The following is a 23,850-nucleotide window of genomic DNA, read 5'->3' as shown; positions in this document are numbered from 1 at the left end:
ATTTTAAATTCTATAGCGTCCTAAGGCCTCTTGCCTCTCCTTCAGTCCCGTTTTGACAATCAGGAAGAGCAGAGGAAATAAATGTGGTAGAAACATCATTCTGTGTACTTTCGCATTAGTGGGATTTGTGGAGAGGAAGGGTAGGTTGAAATTATGGGCTTAAAGAAGGATTTTGCAATTATCTTTCATTCTGTTGTAATTAGTAAGCCTCTCTGTGGGCAATGCAGGGACTGTTTGACCACACTTTCGTCTCAGAATTCAGTGTTAGCATTCTTGAGGACCAAGAATGGGTCCCGAGTTTCTGTAAATTTGGACTCTATGTACTGCCCAGTCCACACAGCCCCACCCTCAGCTGTGCTAAGGCTTCTCTGTGAGTCAGCAGGAAATCATGCAGGGGTTAAAAGCGTGAACACGGGTGAGCCTGGAGAACATTATGCTGAGTGACATAAGCCAGGCACAAAAGGACAGATGTCGTATGATCCCACTTACATGAAGTACCCAGAGGAGTCAAATTCATAGGGTGCACGTAGAAGGGCGATTGCCAGGAGCTGGGGGAGGGAATGAGGAGTGAATGTTTAATGGGTACCGAGTGTTGGTTTGCGAAGATGAAAATGTTCTGAAGGTGGATGGTGGTGATGGTCTTACAACATTGTGTTTTTTACTCTTTCAGTGACTTCAAATTGATAGTCTATTCATTTACAGAATTCACTTATCCCGTTCATTTGCTTAAAAGCTAGGATTCAAAGTGTTAAAGATTTGATTTGCCCAAGTGGAAAAAAAGACTAAGTAATCTTTTTTTTTTTTTTAAAGAAGATGTTGGGGGTAGGAGTTTGTTAATTAATTAATTAATTTTTGCTGTGTTGGGTCTTCGTTTCTGTGTGAGGGCTTTCTCTAGTTGCGGCAAGCGGGGGCCACTCTTCATCGCCATGCGCGGGCCTCTCATTATCGCGGCCTCTCTTGTTGCGGAGCACAGGCTCCAGAAGCGCAGGCTCAGTAGTTGTGGCTCACGGGCCTAGTTGCTCCGTGGCATGTGGGATCCTCCCAGACCAGGGCTCGAACCCATGTCCCCTGTATTGGCAGGCAGATTCTCAACCACTGCGCCACCAGGGAAGCCCCGACTAAGTAATCATTGTTAAGCGCCGTTTCCGAAGAATATGCCCCATGTTTCAAAATTATTGTTTGTGCCTTTAAATGACAATACTAACATCCTAATAATGACCACATTATTCATTAATGCCACTGAAAAGTGGTGAAGATGATAATTCTTATGTCATATATATTTAACTGCAAAAAAAAAAGAGTTTAAAAAAATACAAGGAGGGCTTCCCTGGTGGCGCAGTGGTTAAGAGTCCGCCTGCTGATGCAGGGGACACGGGTTCGTGCCCCGGTCCGGGAGGATCCCACATGCCGCGGAACGACTGGGCCCGTGAGCCATGGCCGCTGAGCCTGCGCGTCCGGAGCCTGTGCTCCGCAACAGGAGAGGCCACAACGGTGAGAGACCCGCGTACCGCAAAAAAATAAAAAATAAAAAAAAACAAGGAACATGGGCTTCAGACTCTGGCAAATGTGGAGCTAAGTCTGCCACTTTCAGCTGCGGACCTCGGGCGAGTCCCTCTGCTGTTCTAACCTCTGTTTGCCTCTCTGTAAAATGGGAGTGACCACAGGCAACCACACAAGATTGTTAGGAGAGATGGAGGGTGAGGCAGGTTCATTAAAGACACCCACTCCCCAGGCACTGCCTCGGGTACAGGGCTTTGGGATCCCAGCTGGCCTAAGGAAAGCAGGACATTTTTATATCAGGAAAAGGATTTGAAGCACATTCTGATTTGAGCCCTTGCTGGGCGTGGAATCGGTCGAGGTCAGGGCCTCCTGGCACCTGGCACGTCGAGGTTCATGCTAGGACAAGTGTATTAGTTTCCTACCACCACTATCACAAAGTACCACCAACTTAGGGACTTCAGACAACACAAATTGATCTTCTGACAGGTCTGGAGGTCAGAAGTCTAAAGTTAGAGCGTCCGTAGGTCTGTGTTTCTTCTGGAAGCTACAGGGGAGAATCCAGTGCCTTGTCTTTGTCAGCTTCTAGAGGCACCTGCATTCCTTGGGCACCTCAGCCCCTTCCTTGTATCACTCCAGCCTCTTGCTCTGTCATCATGTTTCTCACTACTCCCTCTGACCCTCCTCCTTCCCTCTTCTTGGGGCCCTCGTAATTACTTTGGACCCAACCAGGTAATCCAGGAAAATCTCCCTATCTCAAGATCCATAATTGGACACCTGCAGAAAGTCCCTTTGAGCATGGAAGCTAATACATCCTCAGGTTCTGGGATGCTGATGTGGACGTCTCTGTGGGCCATTGTTCAGCCGCCACCCCAGGCAGTCTGTTTTTTCAGGAGACCATCAAACAGCCCCTTATATTGCCCCTGAGCCCAGCCCAAAGGGTGAAGGCTCTGGACACGCTGTCCTAGACAGTCTTTTTTTTTTTAGACATCTTTATTGGAGTATAATTGCTTTACAATGGTGTGTTAGTTCCTGCTTTATAACAAAGTGAATCAGTTATACATATACATATGTTCCCGTATCTCTTCCCTCTTGCACCTCCCTCCCTCCCACCCTCCCTATCCCACCCCTGTAGGTGGTCACAAAGCACCGAGCTGATCTCACTGTGCTATGCGGCTTCTTCCCACTAGCTATCTGTTTTACGTTTGGTAGTGTGTATATGTCCATGCCTCTCTTTCGCTTTGTCCCAGCTTACCCTTCCCCCTCCCCATATCCTCAAGTCCATTCTCTAGTAGGTTTGTGTCTTTATTCCTGTCTTACCCCTAGGTTCTTCATGACATTTTTTATTTTCTTAAATTCCATATATATGTGTTAGCATACGGTATTTGTCTTTCTCTTTCTGACTTACTTCACTCTGTATGACAGACTCTACGTCCATCCACCTCATTACAAATAGCTCAATTTCTATTTCTAGACAGTCTTTTAAAAACACTCAGCCTGGTCCTGGAACTTCTTGGGTTGTTTGGATTTCACAGCCCGGCCGGGTAGACTCTACCTCCCACGTGGGAGTTTGTCTTCCCTGGGCGGTGTAAGCTCCTGCAAGATAGGGGCCCGCCTTCCATTTTATTTTTATTACTTGAGGCAAAAATAGTCTTTTATATAATGCTTACAAGCCTGAGCTTTGGAGTCTGTCAGCTGGCTCCACGACTGGGTACACAAGCTTAGCAGGTGACCGTGATCCTCGGTTTTCCACATCTGTAAAATGCAGACAACATCATGTAGCGCTGTGTGCGTCAGCCAGGGCTACCTTAGCAAAGTACCACAGACCCGGGGGCTTAGATGACAGAAATGTATTTTCTTACACGTCTGGAAGCTAAAAGTCTGAAATGCAGGTGTTAGCAGGGTTGATTTACTCTGAGGTCTTTCCTGCTGTGTCTTCATGTGGTCCTCCCTCTGGATTTCCTTTTTCTTTTTTTTTTTTTTTTTTGGCCACGCTGCGAGGCATGCAGGATCTTAGTTTCCCAACCAGGGATGGAACCCGTGTCCCCTGTGGATTCTTAACCACTGGACAGCCGGGGAATTCCCCAGATTCCCTCTTCTTATAAGACACCAGTCACAGGGCATTAGAGCCCGCCCTAGGAAACTCATTTTAACTGAATTACCTCTTTAAAGGCCCTATCCCCAAATACAGTCCCATTCTGAGGTCCTGGGAATTAGGGCTACAAAATGTGAATTTGTGGGGTGAGGCACGACTCAGCCCATGACAACCACCCGCCTTCAAGAGCTGCGTGGGAATGAAATGCACTAAAGCCTGTAGAGAAGAGTCATTAGGATGGTGCCTGGCACTTGTAAATATTCAGTGGACGGCTACTGCTGCTGCTATTCTTTCTCAAGGAAGTTAGCCAGCACTCCCTCCCACCCCTTTCTATATCTGCTATAAAATAGTTCACATGTTTATAAGAGGAAAAAAAGCCTCCTTTGCCTTCCGTTTCCTTTGGAGTTCCCTACTCAGCGTTTATTTTTATGCTCATAGCCGGGCCTAAGTACTGAGTTGCTGCCAGTCTAAAGGGATGTGTGTTGTTTGCTCCACGGTAATGGAATTTATATGCTGTAAAAGGAAGCTGCTTATCTCTTTGAAATGCTCATTATCAAGGCATGCCTGAGTCACCTTCTTCAGTGCAGCAATGCTGGCTTTGATTTTCACAGACCACTTTTGGTTGGCTCAAGCCCTTTCACTGCTGGGATCTAGAGTCTGGTCCTTCATAGAAGAATTGAGAAAATGAGTCTCACATTGACAGATCCCTGTCGCCCAGCTGGCACCAGGAATTCTGCCGGGGAGACTCTTGGCCCTCTAAGGAGGAAATGAAGGGCTTTGCACTAGATGGATCCAGATACTCACCTATATCAAAAGACTTGTGCCAGAATAGTCAGAGCAGCTTTGATCGTCATACCTCAAAACATCCCAAATATCCATTGACAAGTCAGTCGATAAACAAATGGAATAATGATCAACGACAAAAAGGAACAAATTATTCATACACACAGCATAGACGAAGCTCAGAAATATGCTGAAAAGAAGCACATGCAAAAATGCACACATTGTGTGATTTCACTTATACGAAGTTCAAGAACTGTGAAAACTAAACTATGGTGATGGAAACCAGATCAGCAATCGACTAGGTAGTGATTGGCTGGAAGGGGGATAGGAGACGCTTCTGTGGGTAACAGAAGTGTTCTGTGTCCTGACCGGGGCAGCGGGGCGGGGGGTTACATGGACATACATATTTGTTTATAACTCATTGAGCTGTACATTTTAAATGGATGCATTTTATTGCTTGTAAATGAAACTTCCATTTTTTTCTTTAAAAAGCAATCAACAAATAAAACAACATCCAACCAAATAGAAGAAAAGTAATCTCATCAATTTCACAGCCCATGAAATTAGAAAAAGAGACATTTGACTGCATTTTTCGTATTTGTGCATACGTTTATCTCACAGGCACAGGCTATTTCTAATTCCCTGATGGCTGTGGACTGTGCCCATTCTTGAGCAGAGGATCTGTCTCTTTATCTGGTTGGTTCTCAGGAGGGATGCTTACCTCCCCTGTCTACAAGCTTGTGGAAATAAAGGTGTGATGCACAGAGGGAGTGAATCCATCGCTTCCCGGACACCAAGAATAGTCTAGAAACTTTCGTGAGTTTCTACAGGACAGAAATCAGATGTGATTGTTTTGATCCAGAGCAGGGAAAACTTCCATCCAGAGCACCTGTAGGAAGGGATGAAGGTGGAGATGGGTGCACTTGAGGGATGTCCTGGGTCCTGGAGGAGATCTCAGAGCTTCCAGCACAGAATCAGAGGGTGTGGTGTGTGAATCAGGTGGTGGGGAAGGAGTTATCAGGGTCATTCATCAAAGGACCCTGTTTGCACCTCGGACATCTATTGCTCTGTAACTAGCCACCCAACTTAGTAGTGTGAAATAACAACCATTTAATTCTCAGTAAGTCTGTGCTCCGGGAACTTGGACAGATCCCAGGAGGGATGGCTTGTCTCCGTTCCACAGTGTCTATGGGAACACTGGAAATACTAGGAAATACTAGGGATATGCAGTGTCACTGCAAATACTGTACTGGCCGGAGGTGACCTGAATGGCTGGGATTATCTGGAAGATTCCTGGACAGGGTGACTTGAGGCTGGGCTCAGCTGGAACCGTCACCTGGAGAACCTGCCTCTGCCCGCCCACCCCCCCCCCACCACCACCACGTTGCTGGGGCCTCCTCACACCATGGCAGCTCCAGGGCCTCAGATGACTTTCCCGGCAGCTCAGGGCTCTGAAAATAAAGCAGACACTCTATGGCCTCTTGTGACCTATCCACTTCCGTTTGTACTCTGTTGGTCAGAAAGCCACAAGCGCACCTGGATCCACAAGGAGGGGTCATAGAGCTCAACTCCTGATGAGAGGCGTGTCCAAGAACTTGTGACCATGTTTGAAAACCACCCTAACCCTAAAACAAGTGAATCAGTTAGCCCTTTCCCATCTCCATCAACTGACTACTGGCTTTCCCAAGGCAGAACCAGAAAAGTGGTCTTTAAAGCAGGGGAAGATCTGTCTAGGGAGACTTGTGACTTCTGCTACTGTAGTTTGTGGCTGAGAACGCCAAGTCTGAGCTAACACTGGACCTTTACAATGTCCAGAGTTATAGAAGACTCATCAAGTAAGTAGTCAGGTAAACACACTCAGGTATTACATCCCCTCTTTGGGGCCCTACAACACTGACCACACACCCTGAAGTGAAGCTTGCCTACCTGCATACCCTATGTACCTTCACAGAGCTAGCAATCAGCTCTCCCATTTAGAGGAACTGGGGGAAGTAGGCCCATTCACCTGCAAAGAAGACTCAGGCTAGTTGTCATATGACTCGGCTGTTAGTTCATATGTATGATCAAGCCTCCAGAGGTCATCAGGCATTTGAGGATCTTTCCCAAAGGAAGGGTCAAAATGGGCAAACAGAACAGCTGTCCACCAAGTGACTAAAGATAATTCAGGTGACAGAAATGAACTTTAAAAAATGTAATTCGTATCCTCATGAGTTTCACAAGGATATTGAAGCCATAAAACCAGAACAGGCTGGTATTTAAAAGGTGTGGGGTTAGGCAATCAATAAAAAGGTAAAAAGAAATTGTTTTTAAAAACTTTTTTCAAGATTTTGCATTTTTTTTTCTTTTACATTATGGTTTATCACAAGACATTGAATATAATTCCCTGTGCTATACAGAAGGGCCTTGTTGTCTATCTATTTTATATGTAGTAGTTTGTATCTACTAATCCCAAACTCCTAATTTATCCCTCCCCCTTGTTTTTAAAAATTTCAATGTGATTCCCAAATGTTAAGAATATGAAAAGGACTAAAATAATAAAATTGATATACTGCTGACCAGAACAGACTTGAGAGACACAGGAATCATTCAGAGTAGGAAGAAAAAGTGACGGGAAATATGACAGAAAAATTAAGAAACATGGAAGATCAATCTGGGGGCTCCAGTATGAAGTCTAACTGGAGTTCCAGAAGAAGAGAGAGCAGAAATTGGAGAGGAAGTCAACAAATATACAATAGTAGGAAATTTCCTCTCAACAGAAGGAAGACATACATCCACATATTGAAAGAGCGGATACAGTGGCAGACACAAAGAATGAAAGTAAACTTGTACTTAGAAACATCTGCCTGAAATGTTGAAACATCCAGCCAAAGATCCCAAAATTTTCAGAAAGGAAATAGGTCATGTACAAAGGAATGGAATTGGACTAACTTCAGACTTCAATTGGCAACACTGAATGCCAGAAGACAACAGAACTATACTTTGAATGTTAGGAAAGATAATGAGTTTGGACTGAAAATTCTATAGTTAGCTAAACAAACAATCAAATGGGAGATAAAATAAAAATATTTTCTAGCAAAAGCTTCAGAATTTTACCTCTCACTTAACCTTTTTTAGGAAGCTGCTTAAGAATGTGCTCCAGCAAAATAAGGGTAAAATCTAAAAAAGAAGTTGGCAAAATCAACACAGAAGTCCAATGAAAAGAAATCCTAAAAAGCCAGCTGAGCAAGCAAGTCTAAAAAGGAAATGCTCCCAATTTTCAAAGAAAGAGGGTTCTAAGGTCTCCAAGAAGATGAATGGAATTAATTGCAAGTCATATAAAAAAAATGTAAGTGTCTTCACATGCTGGTAATATGGGGAAGAAGGCACATGTTGAGTCTCCCAACAAGGAAAGAAATATAGTTTCCAACTCCAAGACAAAAAAATCTGTGCAAGAAAAGTACTGTGAATATATAGTACAAACTAAAATATGGAATAGTTGTTTTTTAAGAATGATGTTTAAGGTAATAGCTTCTACTTTATCTTGACTAAAGAACATTATCTTTTGAATGGCAAGTGGGTCGTGGCATTGACCCACAAGAAAAAATTACGTTCTGAGCACACTATTTGAGTGGGAGTATTCACTTACTAGTAGTAATTATGTGACTGCTATTTATTGTTTTTCTACATTTAGACTCAACCTTTAGATAAAACATAGACAACTAAAAGATGGTGATAGACTAGAATGTAAATGTTTTTAACGTTGACAACATAAAAATCGAGTTATACCTGAGAGAAGTTTAGAACGTAGAAGGTGGGATGAGGAGGTGGCTGAAGGGGGGATGTGAACGCTCTTGATCTACCTGATATGGAGTGAAGAAGTACTTCCAAAGCCTAATGGAATGTGAAATAGAGGAAAAAACCTTCGGATATATATTAGCCCAAATAATAATAATATGCCTTTCAAATATTAAGAGAATAAGGGGGGCTTCCCTAGTGGCGCAGTGGTTGAGAGTCCGCCTGCCGATGCAGGGGACACGGGTTCGTGCCCTGGTCCGGGAAGATCCCACATGCCGTGGAGCGGCTGGGCCCGTGAGCCATGGCCGCTGAGCCTGTGCGTCCGGAGCCTGTGCTCCACAACGGGAGAGGCCACACAGTGAGAGGCCCGCACAAAAAAAAAAAAAAAAAAGGTGTACACTGCTGGCGAGAAGGAGGGGTGAGGAAGCTGTTTTTCCTTGTAGACCCTTAAGTACTTATCTAATTTTTCTGTGCAATTTAATTTTCTTAATATGGAGATAAAGTCATTAAGATAACCCCTAGAAGAACTAACTCAAGTATACAGGAGAGGAGGAGGAGGAACAAGGGAGAAGAGAAACACAAAGAGTAGCTGTCTCTTATTACATAGGCTTTAATCAGAGTTCTAAACCTGTTACATAGATCAATGCATTTGATCCTCATAATAACCTTGGAGGGGGATGCTGTTATTAGCCCCATTTTCAAGATGGTAAAGCTGAGGCACAGACATAATAGCTTACCCACAGTCGTATGCCTGGGAGTGTGGGGGCTGGGATTTGAGCTCAGAGACTCTGGCCAGGGGTCCTGGTCTTCACCATCTGCCCTACTGCTTTTCTCGTGTTTCATAGTGAGAGGTCAATAGAAACCAGTATATAGAGGTAGAAACAAATTAGTTGATATTAGTTTTGTGACACCTAAAATAGCCCAAAGCAGAAATGTTTAGAATGGTTACCTCTGGGGAGTGAGACGGGGACGAAAGGCAAGGTCAGGCAGAAGATTTTTATTTTCACGCACAGTCAGTTGTACTGCTTGATTTTTTTAAACCATAATCATCACTTTTATATTTGAAAGTTTATCTTACACAAGACCTACACATTTCAGTGGATTATTAATTGCAAATCAGATCGAAATAGGAAGAAGTTTATGAAAACAGTGTATGACCCTTCTGTCTCCCAAGATTGGAAGTAATTTGTATAAATGTGCATGACTTAGGCAACCAAATGCACCCTTAGGAAATTTGATTTAAACATTTTGGGACTTCCCTGGTGGTCCAGTGGTTAAGACTTTGCCTTCCACTGCAGGGGGTGCGGGTTTGATCCCTGGTCAGGGAGCTAAGATCCCACATGCCTCAGGGCCAAAAAACCAAAAAGAAACGTGAAACAAAAGCAATATTGTAACAAATTCAATAAAGACTTTAAAAATGGTCCACCTCAAAAAAAATTTTTTTAAATAAACATTTTATTAAGTATTTGTTTTATTTGAAGGGAAGTATATTAAAACTTTCTTGCTAATACTTCTATCCAACTTTAAGGCTCCAGACAATGATTAGACTTGATCAGTCTTGTGACTTAGTAAAAGTGAAGCTATATGACCTTTGAGACCAGCTCATAAAAGGCTATGCAGCTTCTGCCTGTTCTCTCGGGACACTTACATTTGGAGCCTAGAGCCCTCATTTAAGTGGTCTAACTGCCCCGAGGCTGCCACACTGTGAGGAAGCCCCAGCCACAGGGAGAGACCATTGGTAGGTTAGGCCAGTAGCCCTAGCTGGGAACCCAGTTGACAGCCAACATCAGCCACCAGCCTCTCCAGTGAACAAAACTTCCGATGATTCCAGCCCCCCCACCTTTGAGTCTTTCCAGCTAAAAGTGTCACCCAGCAATTCCACACTTCTTCTTTTATCCTGATGTGACTCAAATTTTTATTCTAAATCTAAAAGAGATATTAAAACAGATCTACTTTATAAGCAGACTGATGGATGACAACACTGCTAGTGTGTGGGCTCTGAAATATTCATAAGGAATAGGTAAAATCTATTGTTATTTCTCAAAATCACATACACATAGGTGGGGTTTCCTTCTGCGTTGTGTGGGACAGGGGATGCCTGGTAGTTTCTCATTTCTGATTATCTGGACATCCTTCAGCTTAACAGGTGGTAGCAGGATGGGGCAGTGGTCTCAACCCCTGCTGGATGTTAGGAATCACTGGGAAGCTTTCAAAAATCCCAGTGGCCCAGCCAGAGCCTGGCTCAGCTACCTCAGCATCTCTGGGGGTGGGACCCAGGCATGAGTGTTTCCTAAAGCTTCCAGGTGATCCCACAGTTGAGAGTCTGATTCAAAAGGCCTGGGGTGGGCCCAGGAATCTGTTATCAAACAGACCCAGGTCATTCTTATGATCAGCTAAGTTGACTAATCCCTGGCAAAGGGGTAACTATGTGGGCTCCACAGGTATTCAGACCTGGTTCAAGGTGTGGCTCAATCACTTTCAAACTCTGACCCTTGGGCAGATTATGTAACCTTCCTTAGCCTTGGTTGACTCCTCTGTAAAATGTCAAGAGTAAAAGATTGGAAGGAAAAAGGCAGGTAAAGTGCTTGGTGCAGCGTTTGGCACATAAGAACCAACTTTTAAATGTTGGCTGTTAAGGAAGGGACTCCGTCGCGGGCCATGCCCTCCTGGGAAACAGCCCAATACCGGGTCCCTAAAGGCCCCAAATCGTTCAGAGAGGCTTCTTCTTTCCTGGGAACGAGACGGGGCACTCCAGGTAAAGCCAGTCTTTGCTCCTAGTGCCTCCATGGACGACCTTCCTCTCACCCCGGAATCTTAGGGTCTTCTCAGACATTTTTGCGTGGATCCTTGCACGCTGCTGAGGGGCTGGTGTGGGTAACAATGGTCATTCCAGGTGGAGGCGTGAAGTGAGGATGAGCACAGGCCGTGCTCTTGCTCACAGCACGTGAAGGGCGAGGCTGGGGAGAAGCTCAAGCCTGCAGACCTTGCATTGGGAAGAGTCAGGGGATGGAGAGGAGGCACAGATGGAGGGGCGAGTGCCCACACCCACCCCAGCCCACCTCGTGTCTCCGCGTCCTCCAAACAGGACAAGCCCCATATCCTTACTGCTTTACTTTCCACACCGCATTTGATTACACTTCTGATCCTGGGAACAGCTCAGGCACTCACTGCTCTCCATCTACAGGGTCATTTGCAAAGTGAAATTAACATAAATACTTAGATAACCTCTCCCCGTCATTTTGGCTAAAAACTAGTCCGCTCTTTGGGGAAGGGGCTTTTGTCAGCTGGCAGGTTTTACGGGCTGCCTCAGCCTCTGCTTCACTGCTTAAGGCAGATCAAGTCTAGATGTGTTTTGATGTTACCGTATTTTAATCCTCAAAATCTTTAATGCAGGGGGAAGTTATCTTCCAAGCATCCATTAAAGAAACCTTCTTGTGTTCAGTTTTCCGTGGCTGCGGAACTGATTCATGGGCATCCTGTTCTCTCCCTACCCTGAGTCACAGAAAGTACCTAAAATAAATTGCCTGATGGATCAACTGGGGCCGGATGAGCCACACAGACGCAGCAACCAGTATTTCTTGGTATGAAAATATCACTGCACACCCCCGAGATCAGAGTGTGACCCTGAGTCCACACCTGAGAGGGGACAACTGCTTCCTTTCCAACCTGGCGCTCCCACGGTGGCGGCCACCCACGTTTCCTTTGGACACAGAATACGTCAGATGAGCTCCCGATATGACGCAAGCTCCAACCCTTGTCCAACAGTAGGTAGAAAGCTTCGTTTTAAAGTACACGATCCACATTTCCTCTCCTCTGTAACTTGATAAAGCCAGAGAAATGTGGATCCTTCCAGGTATGAAACAGAGCCTTCCAAATCCATACCCAAGCCTGTAGACTGAAAAGTAGCTGTCTCTCCTGTCTTTCCATCCCCCTTTGCCTCCAGCATTTTAATTTCCAGAGAGACGAGAAAGAAATGGAGCATCTTCCCCTTATGCTTACATTACCGGTTTTCTGACAGCATGGGAAACATCATGTGGTAATGTAAACACCAAATGCTAATGTAATAATGTACTTTTAGCCAGGTTCTTACTTCCAGAAGGTTCAACTCAAATACACGGTCTTAGCTGTCTGATTTCTGAACTCACATGATATGTATTAACTTCCTTTTCTATCAGCACTTCAAAGGCAGGGAAGCCCCACCCCATTTTGGAGACCCTAGTCCCACAAGACTGTGTTACAGATCGGGACAGTGAAATGATCCCTCAAGCTTGACACTGTCCTTTTAGGCTTCATAATGGATAAAATGAGGAAATATTTGCCTCCTATGTGTATCTGGCTACTAACCCAAATGGTATAAAGTTAAAAATAAATTCAGCACCACTGATGTGGATTTCTTTATATCGTCTTTTCAGTAGGTCGAGTACGAGGGCTTGGGAGGGAGCAGGAATGTTCTGGCCTGGTTTGTACCAAAGGGTGGTTTCCCCCAGCATCTTAAGCTGGGTTGGTGCTAGAAATTGATGAAGTAGGAAACCCCATGCAAGCGGTGTTTCTAGTTTGCACCTGCAACTCAGACACACCCAGTTGCTCTCTGGCGCAAAGACCCTAAGTGGCTACCCATGCCCACTGCATCCTGTCCAGACCCTCCACCCCAGGGTGAGGGCCGCGGGCCCCAGTCTCTTGCTGTTTATACTGCAAGGTCACAGGTGTGACTCAGACTCCAAAATTCTCCATCCCCTAAGCCAGCGCTTCTCACACCGTAACGCCCATGTGGGTCCCCCCGCCATCTTGTTAAGAGGCAGATTCGGGTGCAGCGGGTCTAGAGTGGGGCCTGAGAGCTGCAGTCCTAACAGGCTGTCCCCCGACCACACTTGGGTAATTAGCGGAGACGGCACCAAGCCGTGGAGGGAGCATCTCCTCAGTCCTCGGCGGAATGACTTCCACGTGGCACGTACCGGGCTGAGATAAGAGATTGCATGTTGTAGGAGCCACATTAATTCTTCCAGGAAAACTGTAAATGTAGCCAAGTTCCTCTCTGTGATAACAGATGAAACAGAAAGCACACATAATGGAAATCCACAGACAGCCCCAAACAGTGTTTTTGCTGTTAGCTTCAACCTCCTCCCGCTAAGTTCTTATCAGCGCAGCCAGGATGGACGGAGGGCCACCTTACCTCCCATCCCCCTTCTGGTGGAGGGACAAGTCATTAAATGTCGAAAAGCCAGGGACTGAGAAAGAGCAGAACCTTAGTGCTTCTGTTGCCAAAATCTAGATTAAGGGGCCTGTGAACTTGGATGAGAAAAAATACATCTTTCTTTTTGCTAACCACTTCTATTTAACATTTCACTTCATTATTCATGAGGAAGAGGCCATGGTAACGTGAGCTGGGATTTTGTCTCCAATAGACACATAAGCTGTTTTCATGCTATGTTACAGTTACTGCAGGTACTCCAGACCCTTCCCACTGATCACTACACTTAAACAACTGATTTCTTAGAATAAGGAAGCTTACTGGCTCTTGTTAATAGAGAGGCATGTATTACGATATCTTCAGTTCTCAATGGTTTTTTTTGTTTGTTTTGTTTTTTTGTTTTTTTTAAAGAAGATGTTGGGGGTAGGAGTTTATTAATTAATGTATTTATTTTTGCTGTGTTGGGTCTTCGTTTCTGTGCGAGGGCTTCCCCTAGTTGTGGCAAGCGGAGACCACTCTTCATCGCGGTGTGCGGGCCTCTCACTATCGCGGCCTCTGTTGTTGCGGGGCACAAGCTCCAGACGCGCAGGCTCAGTAGTTGTGGCTCACAGCCTAGTTGCTCCGCGGCATGTGGGATCTTCTCGGACCAGGGCTCGAACCCATGTCCCCTGCATTGGCAGGCAGATTCTCAACCACTGCACCACCAGGGAAGCCCCCTCAATGTTTTGATAACTGGATTTCAGTGAATCGGTTTCTTTATAGTTCTTTGTTATTTATTTATTTTTTTTTGCCTTTTAATACACAGTTCTGAAAAGGGGTCCAGTGAGTGCAAAGGAACACGTAGCACAGAATGTTTAGAATCCTGAGCACAGCGTTGGTTGTAAAGAAATGGCCGCTGGTGTGTTCAGCATTGTCAAGGCTAATTAAAATAATTCTTCTAGATTAGGGATCACAAATGCCTGTCCTGGCAGCGCACAGGTATACAGAATAAATGAGTGAAGGGGTCAGGTCCGAGGACATTAGTAGCAGAAAGGAAGGAGTACATGTGGTTGACTCTAGCCTTTGCAGCTGAGGAACATAGAGGGAAGGGGAGGGGACAGTGAGGGCTGAAGGATGCACATCCACCTAAAAAGGGCTCCGCTGACAGCTCCACGGTGGCACGAGAATAACCCCCTGTTGCCAGGTCTTCAGGCTTTTTTCAAGAGAAGGCAGAAATCTCCCCCAAAATTGTAATGAACATGTGGGCAATTACTACAATTAACAAGAAACAAAGGGGGGAAAAAAAAAAACTCTGAGCAAGCCAAATGGCCGGAATAAAACAGCAGTCAATATCCAGCGTAAGTAGACAATGTAGAAAAGGTTCAGCTTTCCCCTCATCTTAAGAATGTTTATTCCAAAATCACTATACTTCCAATTTTGTGCTTATCCAAAGAAAGTCAAAATAGTTATCTTAACCAATGACCAAAATCTAATACGTAGGGTTACCAGATTTCACATAACATAGGGCATCCAGTTAAATTTCAGTTTTCAGATAAGCAACAAATATATTTTCAGTATATTCTTCCAGATGATACTTGAGATCATACTTTTAAGTTAGTTATCGTTTACTTGAAATTCAAATTCAACTGGGTGTCCTGTATTTTTTCTGGCAACTTTACTAATAAGCCAACTCCAAGTGTGATGGAGTAGTTACTGTTAAAATAAATACGTAAAATTCACGTTAACAATTAACCTTGTAATTGCATTTTTGTTTTGTTTGAATAAGATTTTTATTGGAGTACCACATAGATTCAGAAGAGTGCACAGCAGTACACAGAAGTACATCATAAGTACAGCTCAATGACTTTTCACAACTGAGCACACCCCAGTCACCAGGACCCGATCAAGAAAGAGAACAGTCCTGGCCTCCAGGAGCCCCTCGTGCCCTTTCAGACTCTACCCCCGGCCCCAGGGGAACACTATTCCAGACTTAAAACAGCATAGTTAATATGCTCTGCTTTAGAACCTTATGTAAATGGGATTGGGTTTTTTTATTTTATTTTTTTTACTGATGTGTAGTTGATTTACAATGTTGTGTTAGTTTCAGGTGTACAGCAAAGTGATTCAGTTGTACATATGTATATATTTATTCTTTTTCAGATTCTTTTCCTTTGTAGGTTAATACAAAATATTGAGTATAGTTCCCTGTGCTATACAGTAGGTTGGTTGGTTATCTATTTTATGTATAGTAGTGTGTGTATGTTAATCCCAAACTCCTAATTTATCCCTGCCCCGCTTTCCCCTTTGGTAACCGTAAGTTTGTTTTCTATGTCTGTGGGTCTGTTTCTGTTTTATAAGTAAGTTCATTTGTATCATCTTTTTAGATTCCACATATGAGCAATATCATATGATGTTTGTCTTTCTCTGTCTAACTTACTTCACTTTGTATGATAATCTCTAGGTCCATCCATGTTGCTACAAATGGCATTATTTCATTCTTTTTTTATGGCTGAGTAATACCACTCCTGTGCATATGTCTGGAGAAGACTATAATTTGAAAAGATACATGCACCCCAGTGTTCACTGCAGCACTATTTACAATAGCCAAGACACGGAAGCAACCTAAGTGTCCACCGGCAGATGAATGGATAAAGATGTGGTATATATACGAGTTGTATTTTTAGGCTTACAAAACTCTGTGTGTGTGTGTGTGTGTGTGTGTGTAGGAATGCTTACTCTGATTATTGGATTATTATGTAAATCCACATTTAGGGTTAAAGCACACACTGCTGGTGCCCCACCCATGACCCTCGCTCTTACCGTTTCAGTTGCCACTGGCCTGACTTCCCCCTGCCAGAACTTGCGTTTCTCTGTCTGAGGGCCCTCCTTGGCCAGGGAATCAATACTCTAGGTGCAGCCCTGAAGCAATGACTGGTGGGAGTAGGTGGATAAATACCCCAACTCCCTCTCCCCTTGGATGAGACAGGAGAGAGGCATGTTCTCCAGGGTCCCCCAGAGCGCCCCACCAGGATCGTGCCCCAGTCTCCTGCTGCTGTGACTTGCTCATTACCTTTTCATTACCTGCCTCACTTCCCCCAACAGCGTTTCCTAGAATCACCTCCCACATAAACCATATGCACTCGAATCCTTGCCTCAGGCTCTTCTTCTGGGTAAATCCAAGCTAACACGTCCGCTTACGTGAAATTACCCTAAATGCCCTACTTTTATTCAGCAAACTTTTACCTAGTGCTGGTCCCCAGGGTTGGCACAGCAATGCCTGGCAGTGAGTGCAGACCCCCCACCGGGTCCTAGGTGACTAGGCAAAGGGCTCCAGGAGCACAGCCGGTGCAGTCCTCCCCTAAGACGGAACTGACCCCCCTTAATTCTGATGTGTGCGAGAACAGTCCGAGCTACCAAGTTTTGAAGGCCTAGCAGGCAACACTTACATCCAATGTGAAAACTCCTGCACCTAATATTTTGAATGATTGAGAAGGCACTTCTGCATCCCAGGCACTTCAGGTCATTAGAGCATCTGTGGTTATTGTTCAGCTTGATCAGTGAAGAGCATTCGGGAGACTACTATATGCCTGCACGGTCCTGATGTGGCCTTGTTTTTATTTAAATGTATCTCCAGTAGCAGCTTCTTTACTTGTCATTTGTCTTCCTTAAGTAAAACTAGAGCTCAGAATGGGTTTTCTTAGAAAAAATAAAGTTTAAAATATGAATTCACTTTCTCTTCCTGTTGGCAAAGATTAATAAGAGGACATTCACTGTATTTTGCAAAAGCTTATTATTGTCTTTTTACACAACCTATTTTTTTAAATTTTATTTATTTTTTTATACAGCAGGTTCTTATTAGTTATCAGTTTTATACATATTAGTGTATATATGTCAATCCCAATTATCACGACCTATTACTGTCCATTCTCGGCTGTAAATTTCCAGAAAGCAGGAGCCATTTGTATTTCGGTGACTTTTCCCAGGATTGAAGTGTTTTGAAAGTGTATTTGAATAAGGAACAGACGGTAGCGCCAAGACCTCTCCCTCACCTGCTCTGACCCCTAGCACCACTGGTCACCCTCATACCATGTGGGGGACACCCCAGAGCCCCCATCCCTGCTCCACATCACATGGCTGTCTTTCCTAAGATAAGAATTGGCTGTAGGGACTGTGTCAGCTCAAAAGCTTGGAACAAAACTCATGTTATGATTTTCAAATCCCTTTTCCATGAAATTTGTGTGAAATAACATTTCTCTGAAACGATAGCAGTTTTATGTTTTATGTCACGTAACTATTATGGTGTTCTGACTGCTTCAATGGCTTTTTAAAAAGGCAAAGTGCTCACAAGTTGAGGGTATCTGTTCCTTTTAAAATGTGTCTGCAATGTCAAATTCCATTCTCCATCAAGAAAAATCATAAATATTAAATCATATATATGCTATCTATCCATATGTATGTGTGTATATTACCATATATATCAATAGCTGTATATAGATTTGCAATACAAATCCATATACAGAAAATATATAGTTTTATCATGAATAATTAATTTTAACCTCCTGGAAGGAGTGAGAATTCCAGATTATCACTCAACATTTGAATAAAGGAGAAGGCATTTTCCTCTGTTTTGGAAGTGTGGATTGTTTTTTTTTTCTTTTCGCCTCATGCCACTCTGAAGCTAAATGAAATTATAAGAAGGAAACTGAAGCTTCATATTCAATAGAAAAAGAGTGAAATGCACTCCAGAAATAGAAAAGAAATATCAAGATGAAATTCCAGCTGGGAGGGATTCCTAGAGCTATAGGGGGAAACAGAGCCTCTGGCTTTAATTTATGGAGGAGTCCGCCGGCGGATGGCCTCTTATAATCTGTGCCATCTGTATTATTGATTAATGAGGTCAAGGGCAGCATTACTCACTGTTGGTTCTCTCCCAGGACCCCTGTTCACTTTGCAAAGTGCTCAGGAAGCACTGTCTTCTCATCACCATCTCCCCGGCTCTGGGTTGGGTGATGCCTGCCAACAGATGCCAAAGAGCCTCCCTCCCATGTTGATGCAGGGGTGCTGACAGGTCCCTCCCTGCCAACAAATGAGTCAGATGGTTGCTGGCCTCTTCTCGAGATAAAAGCCCCTTCACCAAGAAGCAAAGAGAGTGGCTTAGACCCAAGCATCAGTGTATCCACATCTGTGGAAAAGTAAAATATTCCATCAGCAAACAATGAACTGTATTGGTGTTTTTAAAAAAAAAAAAAAAAAAAAAAAAAAAAGACTAGCTAAATGGAGTAGTTTCCCAGTTTTCTAACTGACTCTCTCCCTCCTGGAATATGTCCACACCCTATCTGTATCCCTGTCTGTTGTCACTGTGGTCACTCCTTCTGCCTTGATAACTTGCCCTGAGTCTCTTTAGAGCAGTATATTTTTAAATTGAGCTGTGGTAGCTGCTTTTTGGTCTCTCACCTCCAACTCTTCCCTCCTTTGGCTACCATCTCTAACGCACCTGCCTAATGGCTTAATGTCATGGAGAAAAAAATATCTCCATGGGAGGTGTCACAAATGGGTACCTGCTTTTACCCCGCCTCTGTTTACGCATTGTAGCATACAGTGTCAGGTCAGGGCCATGAGACCCAGGCTTCTGGGTTCAGATCCAAGCCCCCACCCCACTGGTAGTTGTACAGCCACGGTCAAGGCTTCACCTTGGTCAGGTCCAGATTGCTGGCCAATGAGGGTGACACTGCCCACCTTTTTGGGTTGCTGTAGGATTGAATGAAATAACCCTTTCAGTCCTCTTGTTTTCAGGAAGTGTCAGGTAAATCTTCACTACTGTGGTGAGTAGTGGTCACAGAAAGGGAAGGTAGAGGTGGACATGAGGTCATGGTCACAGCTTTCACTATAGATACTGCAGAATCAACGATGCTTTAATTCCTTCTAGAGTGTGGAGAAAAATTATTCCCTAATTTGCCTCCTTATTTGTCCTCCAGTTCATTGCTTCTATAGAAAAAATTGGTTTTGCATAAATAGACTCACAGACATAGAAAACAAACTTATGGTTACCAAAGGGGAAAGTGAGGGGAGGGATGAGTTAGGAATTTGGGATTAACAGATACACACTACTATATATAAAATAAACAACAAGGACCTGCTTATAACACAGGGAACTATATTCAATACCTTGTAATAACCTGTAATGAAAAAGAATCTGAAAAAGAATATATACGTGTGTGTGTGTGTATGTATATATATATATATGTATATATATATATATATATATATATATATATATATATACCTGAATCACTTTGCTGTACACCTGAAACATTGTAAATCAACTATACTTCAACTTAAAATATTTTTAATAAATAAATAAATTTTTAAAAAATTGGTTTTGGTAAGTGTAGGCTCTGAATCTGGAGCTGAACTTTGGAGATAGTCTATACATTGAAAACTATTCTATTTATAAAGAGATAAAATAGATCACTATCCATGCAGATTTGACATCTAGGCTCAGCGTGAGGTGCATTTCTTGCAGGAGTAAATCTAAATGGATAACTTGTATTATACTTTCTTATTTTAGTTTTTATTTTCATTAAAGTTATACGCACAGAGCTTAAAGAGGCAACCACTTCCAGAAGGCTTATGATGAAAGACAGCCACCTTCCCGTCCCACCCTTCAGAAGCAGCTACTTTCCACTAGTCTGGTTGTTCCTGACACGTGCTCAGTGTCTCCAAATAACGTGCTTCTATGGCAGTTACTTGACTTTCCAGTTTCCAGAATGTTCCATGGCTTCACAGCCGTGTGGAAGAGGAAGGTTAAGGTCTCTTTCAGCCCTGCCCACCCCGACTGCCCAGCCCTCGGTCCTCCCCAAACAAGTACACCATAAATTTGCTTAGACAGTAGTTTATGCTGTGTTTATTATGACTGTGGGACCACTGTTTAGAGCTGAGCCAATAATGGGTAATGATTCATCTTCCTTTCCTGCACAACTCTGTGTTTTCCCCATGGTTTAGAACTGTCTTTTTTGTTGTTGTTCATTTGCTGAGGTATCTATGCTCTGTTCCCAGAGATCTCCAGTCTCCTTTCCGTGGGTTCCAAATCATAAGAGTTTCCATCAGTTTTGTCCTTCTGGCATCATTTCGTCTGAGTCTTCTGACCTGCTGAAAAGTTTCATCTTGGAATCTCCTTTTACCATCATTTCGGAATCTTCCTTCACCACCATTCGGGAAATCTTCTTCACTTATTAGGATAGATTTTTATTGTTTGGTTTAATGGTTTATTGTAACATAATTCTCTGTAACAATTGTTTTACTCCCTGATTTTAGTGGAGCACATCCTCCAGTAGCTTTCTGGGAAAAGATATGTAGGAATTACGTCTTTTCTGAGATAATTACACTTTTATTTTTAGTCTTCTGTCACTCTTTTTTTTTTTTTTTTTTTTTTTGCGGTACACGGGCCTCTCACTGTTGTGGCCTATCCCGTTGCGGAGCACAGGCTGTGGACGCACAGGCCCAGCGGCCACGGCTCACGGGCCTAGCCGCTCCGCAGCATGTGGGATCTTCCCGGACCAGGGCACGAACCCGTGTCCTCTGCATCGGCAGGCGGACTCTCAACCACTGCGCTACCAGGGAAGCCCTCTTCTGTCACTCTTAATGAACAATTTGGTTGAGTGTAGAATTCAAGGTTGAAATCATTTTCCTTTCTAATCTTGAAGGCGTTCCTCCATTGTCTTCTAGCTTCCAGTGCTTTGGTTGAGAAATAAAATGTCATTCTGGTTTTGATCCTTTGTATATATTCCTGTTTTTCTCTCTTTGGTAGTTTCTAGGACCATTTTTTGGTCCTGGTATTTTGAAAATTCACAAGGACATGCATTGGTATGCATCATTTTGTCCTTTGTGCTGGAAAATGCACATCCTTAACTTCTGGGAATTTTTAATTATTTATTTGATTATTTCCTCTCCTCCTTTTTCTGGAACTTCTCTTCTTTAAATGCCAGGTCTCCTGTTTCTGATAAGGTGAGGGATGTGCAGTCACTGGTCTGCTTGAAGAGAGGGAGGAGGTTTGGGATTGAATTCTTAAACAGTCTCACGGTCATCCCATTTTCAGGCCACATTTACCATCACTTCTAGAGCTTGGCCCACTGCCCGCTGAATGACCAATTGTTCTGCTTTCAACCTCCAAAATTTCGTTGCTCTGATCAGCTCTTCTATTCTCCTTTCCTCCCAGGTTTATGTCTTGTTAAAAAAAAAAAAACAGTCCTTTTGCTGTTACCCTGTTACAGTGCAACAAGAAAGAGCAAAGGTACTGGTATGTGTTCAATCTGCCATCTTTAATTAAAAGCCCAAGTGACTTTTTAGGAAAATTCAGAATTGATAGTTGCCACATGTTTTAAGTCCGTTAGCCTAACTATAATAAATTTAAAAATATTCACCACGTTTTATGACCTGATGGAAAATGAACAGTCTAGTCCAATTTGTTCTGTTCCATAGACGGTAAGTGATGGTCACAGGTTCTGAGAGTATACGGTCCAAGGAGAGATGATAAAAGGGTAAAGTTTGTTCTAAAGTGATTCTCGTGGCACAAGTTCTTTTCTTGACAACCCTGTCATCTGTAACTTGGATCTGCAAATACACATCCATATAAGGCAAAATTAGCAACAGAAAATACCTCAGTGTCCCTACAGCAGTGGAAGAATGCGTTAATGAAAAGAAGCTGGCCTCATTATTCATTTATGGTTCTATTTAAGTCGTATCTTTCATGTTATTTGAATCCAGAAAGCCCTCTCTGGTTTGACTTTGCCTGATCTTTTCTTCATAGCCGCACACAGCAGCAGTAGGGGAGGGAAGAGGCGCCAAAGGCCGCCTTGTCCCTGGAATCCCTTTTCCTGTTGTCTTTGGTGCACTGTGTGCCTGTCATTGTCCCAGCTGAGAGGTGGCATCTGCTGTGTCCTTTTCCGCGTATGAGGCCAAGGGCAAAGGCAGCTAGAAGTGTCCTGTGGCCCTGGGGTGGCTGACACTTTTCTAGGGAGGTGGGAGGCACTGTGAGTGACAGCCCAGGAAGCAGCTCCGACAGGGCACTGAGACTCTCCCAGGCTCCTTCGGGAGCGTCTGCAAAAATGGACCTGCTCTGCAGAGCAGAGGAAAAATACCAGCTTTCACTCCAAAAGAGACTTTGAAGGACTTGCAGAGGAGAAATGACTCTTCCTCCAGAGCAGGGATCTTAACCTGGGCCCCTCCCCGTCTCTCCTCCCCCACCCCTCCCCGCAGCCCCTCCTCCCACAGTGCCCAGCGGGGCCCCTCCCCTCCTTCTGCACCAGGGGCCTCCTTCTCCTGCAGGAAGTCTGCACACAGGAGGCCAAGCCTGCTTATCCTCCAGCAAGGTGTCCACTGGTCTCAGCAGAGTCACCACCTCTTTAAAGGGACAGCTCCCCACTGCTAAGATAATGTTTTCTCCAGATCAACATGCAAATCAATCTTTTAAAAATTCTGATTAAGCCAGGGGTCAAGTGCCCACAAGGCCAGGCATATAATAGAGAGGAGAGAAGAGGGCGCGGGGAGTGGGGGGAAGACTGCAAATCAGCCGTCCGCGCCTTTCTGAAGGGTGACAGCTGCCCGGCCCTGGGTAGAGTGTTGACAAGGTCACAGGGTCAGGAGCTCCTACGGTCCGCGTGGCGTTAGGGATGCTGAGGCTGGCGGGCTCCTGGGAGACATGGGACTTTGGCTCGGCTGTGCAGAACCTTCCTCAGATTGTCCGTCTACCCAGCTTTCCCTCTCCTCTGGGGGTCAGACCCCAGTCATGGCTGGGCAGCCCTCCCAGTTCCCCAGCCTACTCCTGGTCTTCTCTCCTGGGCGTCTCCCCCTAATGAAGTCCTTGCAGGTTCAACCCCATCTTGGCATCCGATTTTCAGGAGACCCAGACTGTTATGCCTAAAGACTTAAGTAAATTCCTATCAACTGGCAGATGGCCTGGGTCTCCAGGACAGAGACACAGGTGCTAGGTTGTGTGTCTGGGTCATCACTGGCCACGGCGCCAGGAGCCAGGCTGTCTCCCTCGCACAGTCGATGTCCTGTTTCTCACCTCCCTTCCCCTTTTCCTCCAGGTTGTGGCTCTGTCCTCCTGGTGCCTGCTGAGGGACTCCATTTACTACACGCTGTCCGTGGTCGCGCTCATCGTGGTAAGTGTGTGATGGGCACCTCGCCTGGATCCCTGGCCTCTTATCTCCCAGTCATCCTTCTCAGCTCAGGGGGACGTGTGGCTCCTCCAAGTGGAGCAGGTGCGTGGAGGCAGCTACTTTGATCACTCAGAACCCCAGCCTGATGGTCCGGTGCTCAGAACAGGAGCTGGCTCTGGTCCCCCAGCTCCATGAGCATCCCCTGCTGTTTTCCTACGATTCCCCCGACCCTTCGCACTCACTTTCCTCATGGGCTCCTCTGTCACTCCCTTCAGCATCCCTGGGTGTGGACCTTCCTTCTCCCCCTTACTCTGTGCACTCTCCCAGGACACGCCCTGCCCGTCCCACAGTACCCGTTGCCATTACCACCTTCA

The 23,850-nt window shown here is 44.6% G+C and overlaps 1 protein-coding gene across 1 annotated transcript in view; it reads left to right on the top strand.

Annotated features, from left to right (window-relative positions):
* The window catches only part of SLC24A3 (solute carrier family 24 member 3), a gene marked incomplete at both ends in the record, with an annotated part of 474,110 nt that overhangs the window by 392,337 nt on the left and 57,923 nt on the right, over positions 1–23,850 (top strand). Inside the window, one exon of the mRNA XM_079718743.1 lies at positions 23,405–23,479. Within this exon, the coding sequence (XP_079574869.1) occupies positions 23,405–23,479 (75 nt within the window). The remainder of the gene's footprint in view (positions 1–23,404; positions 23,480–23,850) is intronic.

Source organism: Hyperoodon ampullatus (genome assembly GCF_949752795.1).
Source record: "Hyperoodon ampullatus genome assembly, chromosome: 14".
NCBI lineage: Eukaryota > Metazoa > Chordata > Mammalia > Artiodactyla > Ziphiidae > Hyperoodon > Hyperoodon ampullatus.
This window is presented reverse-complemented; position numbering and strand designations above follow the sequence as displayed.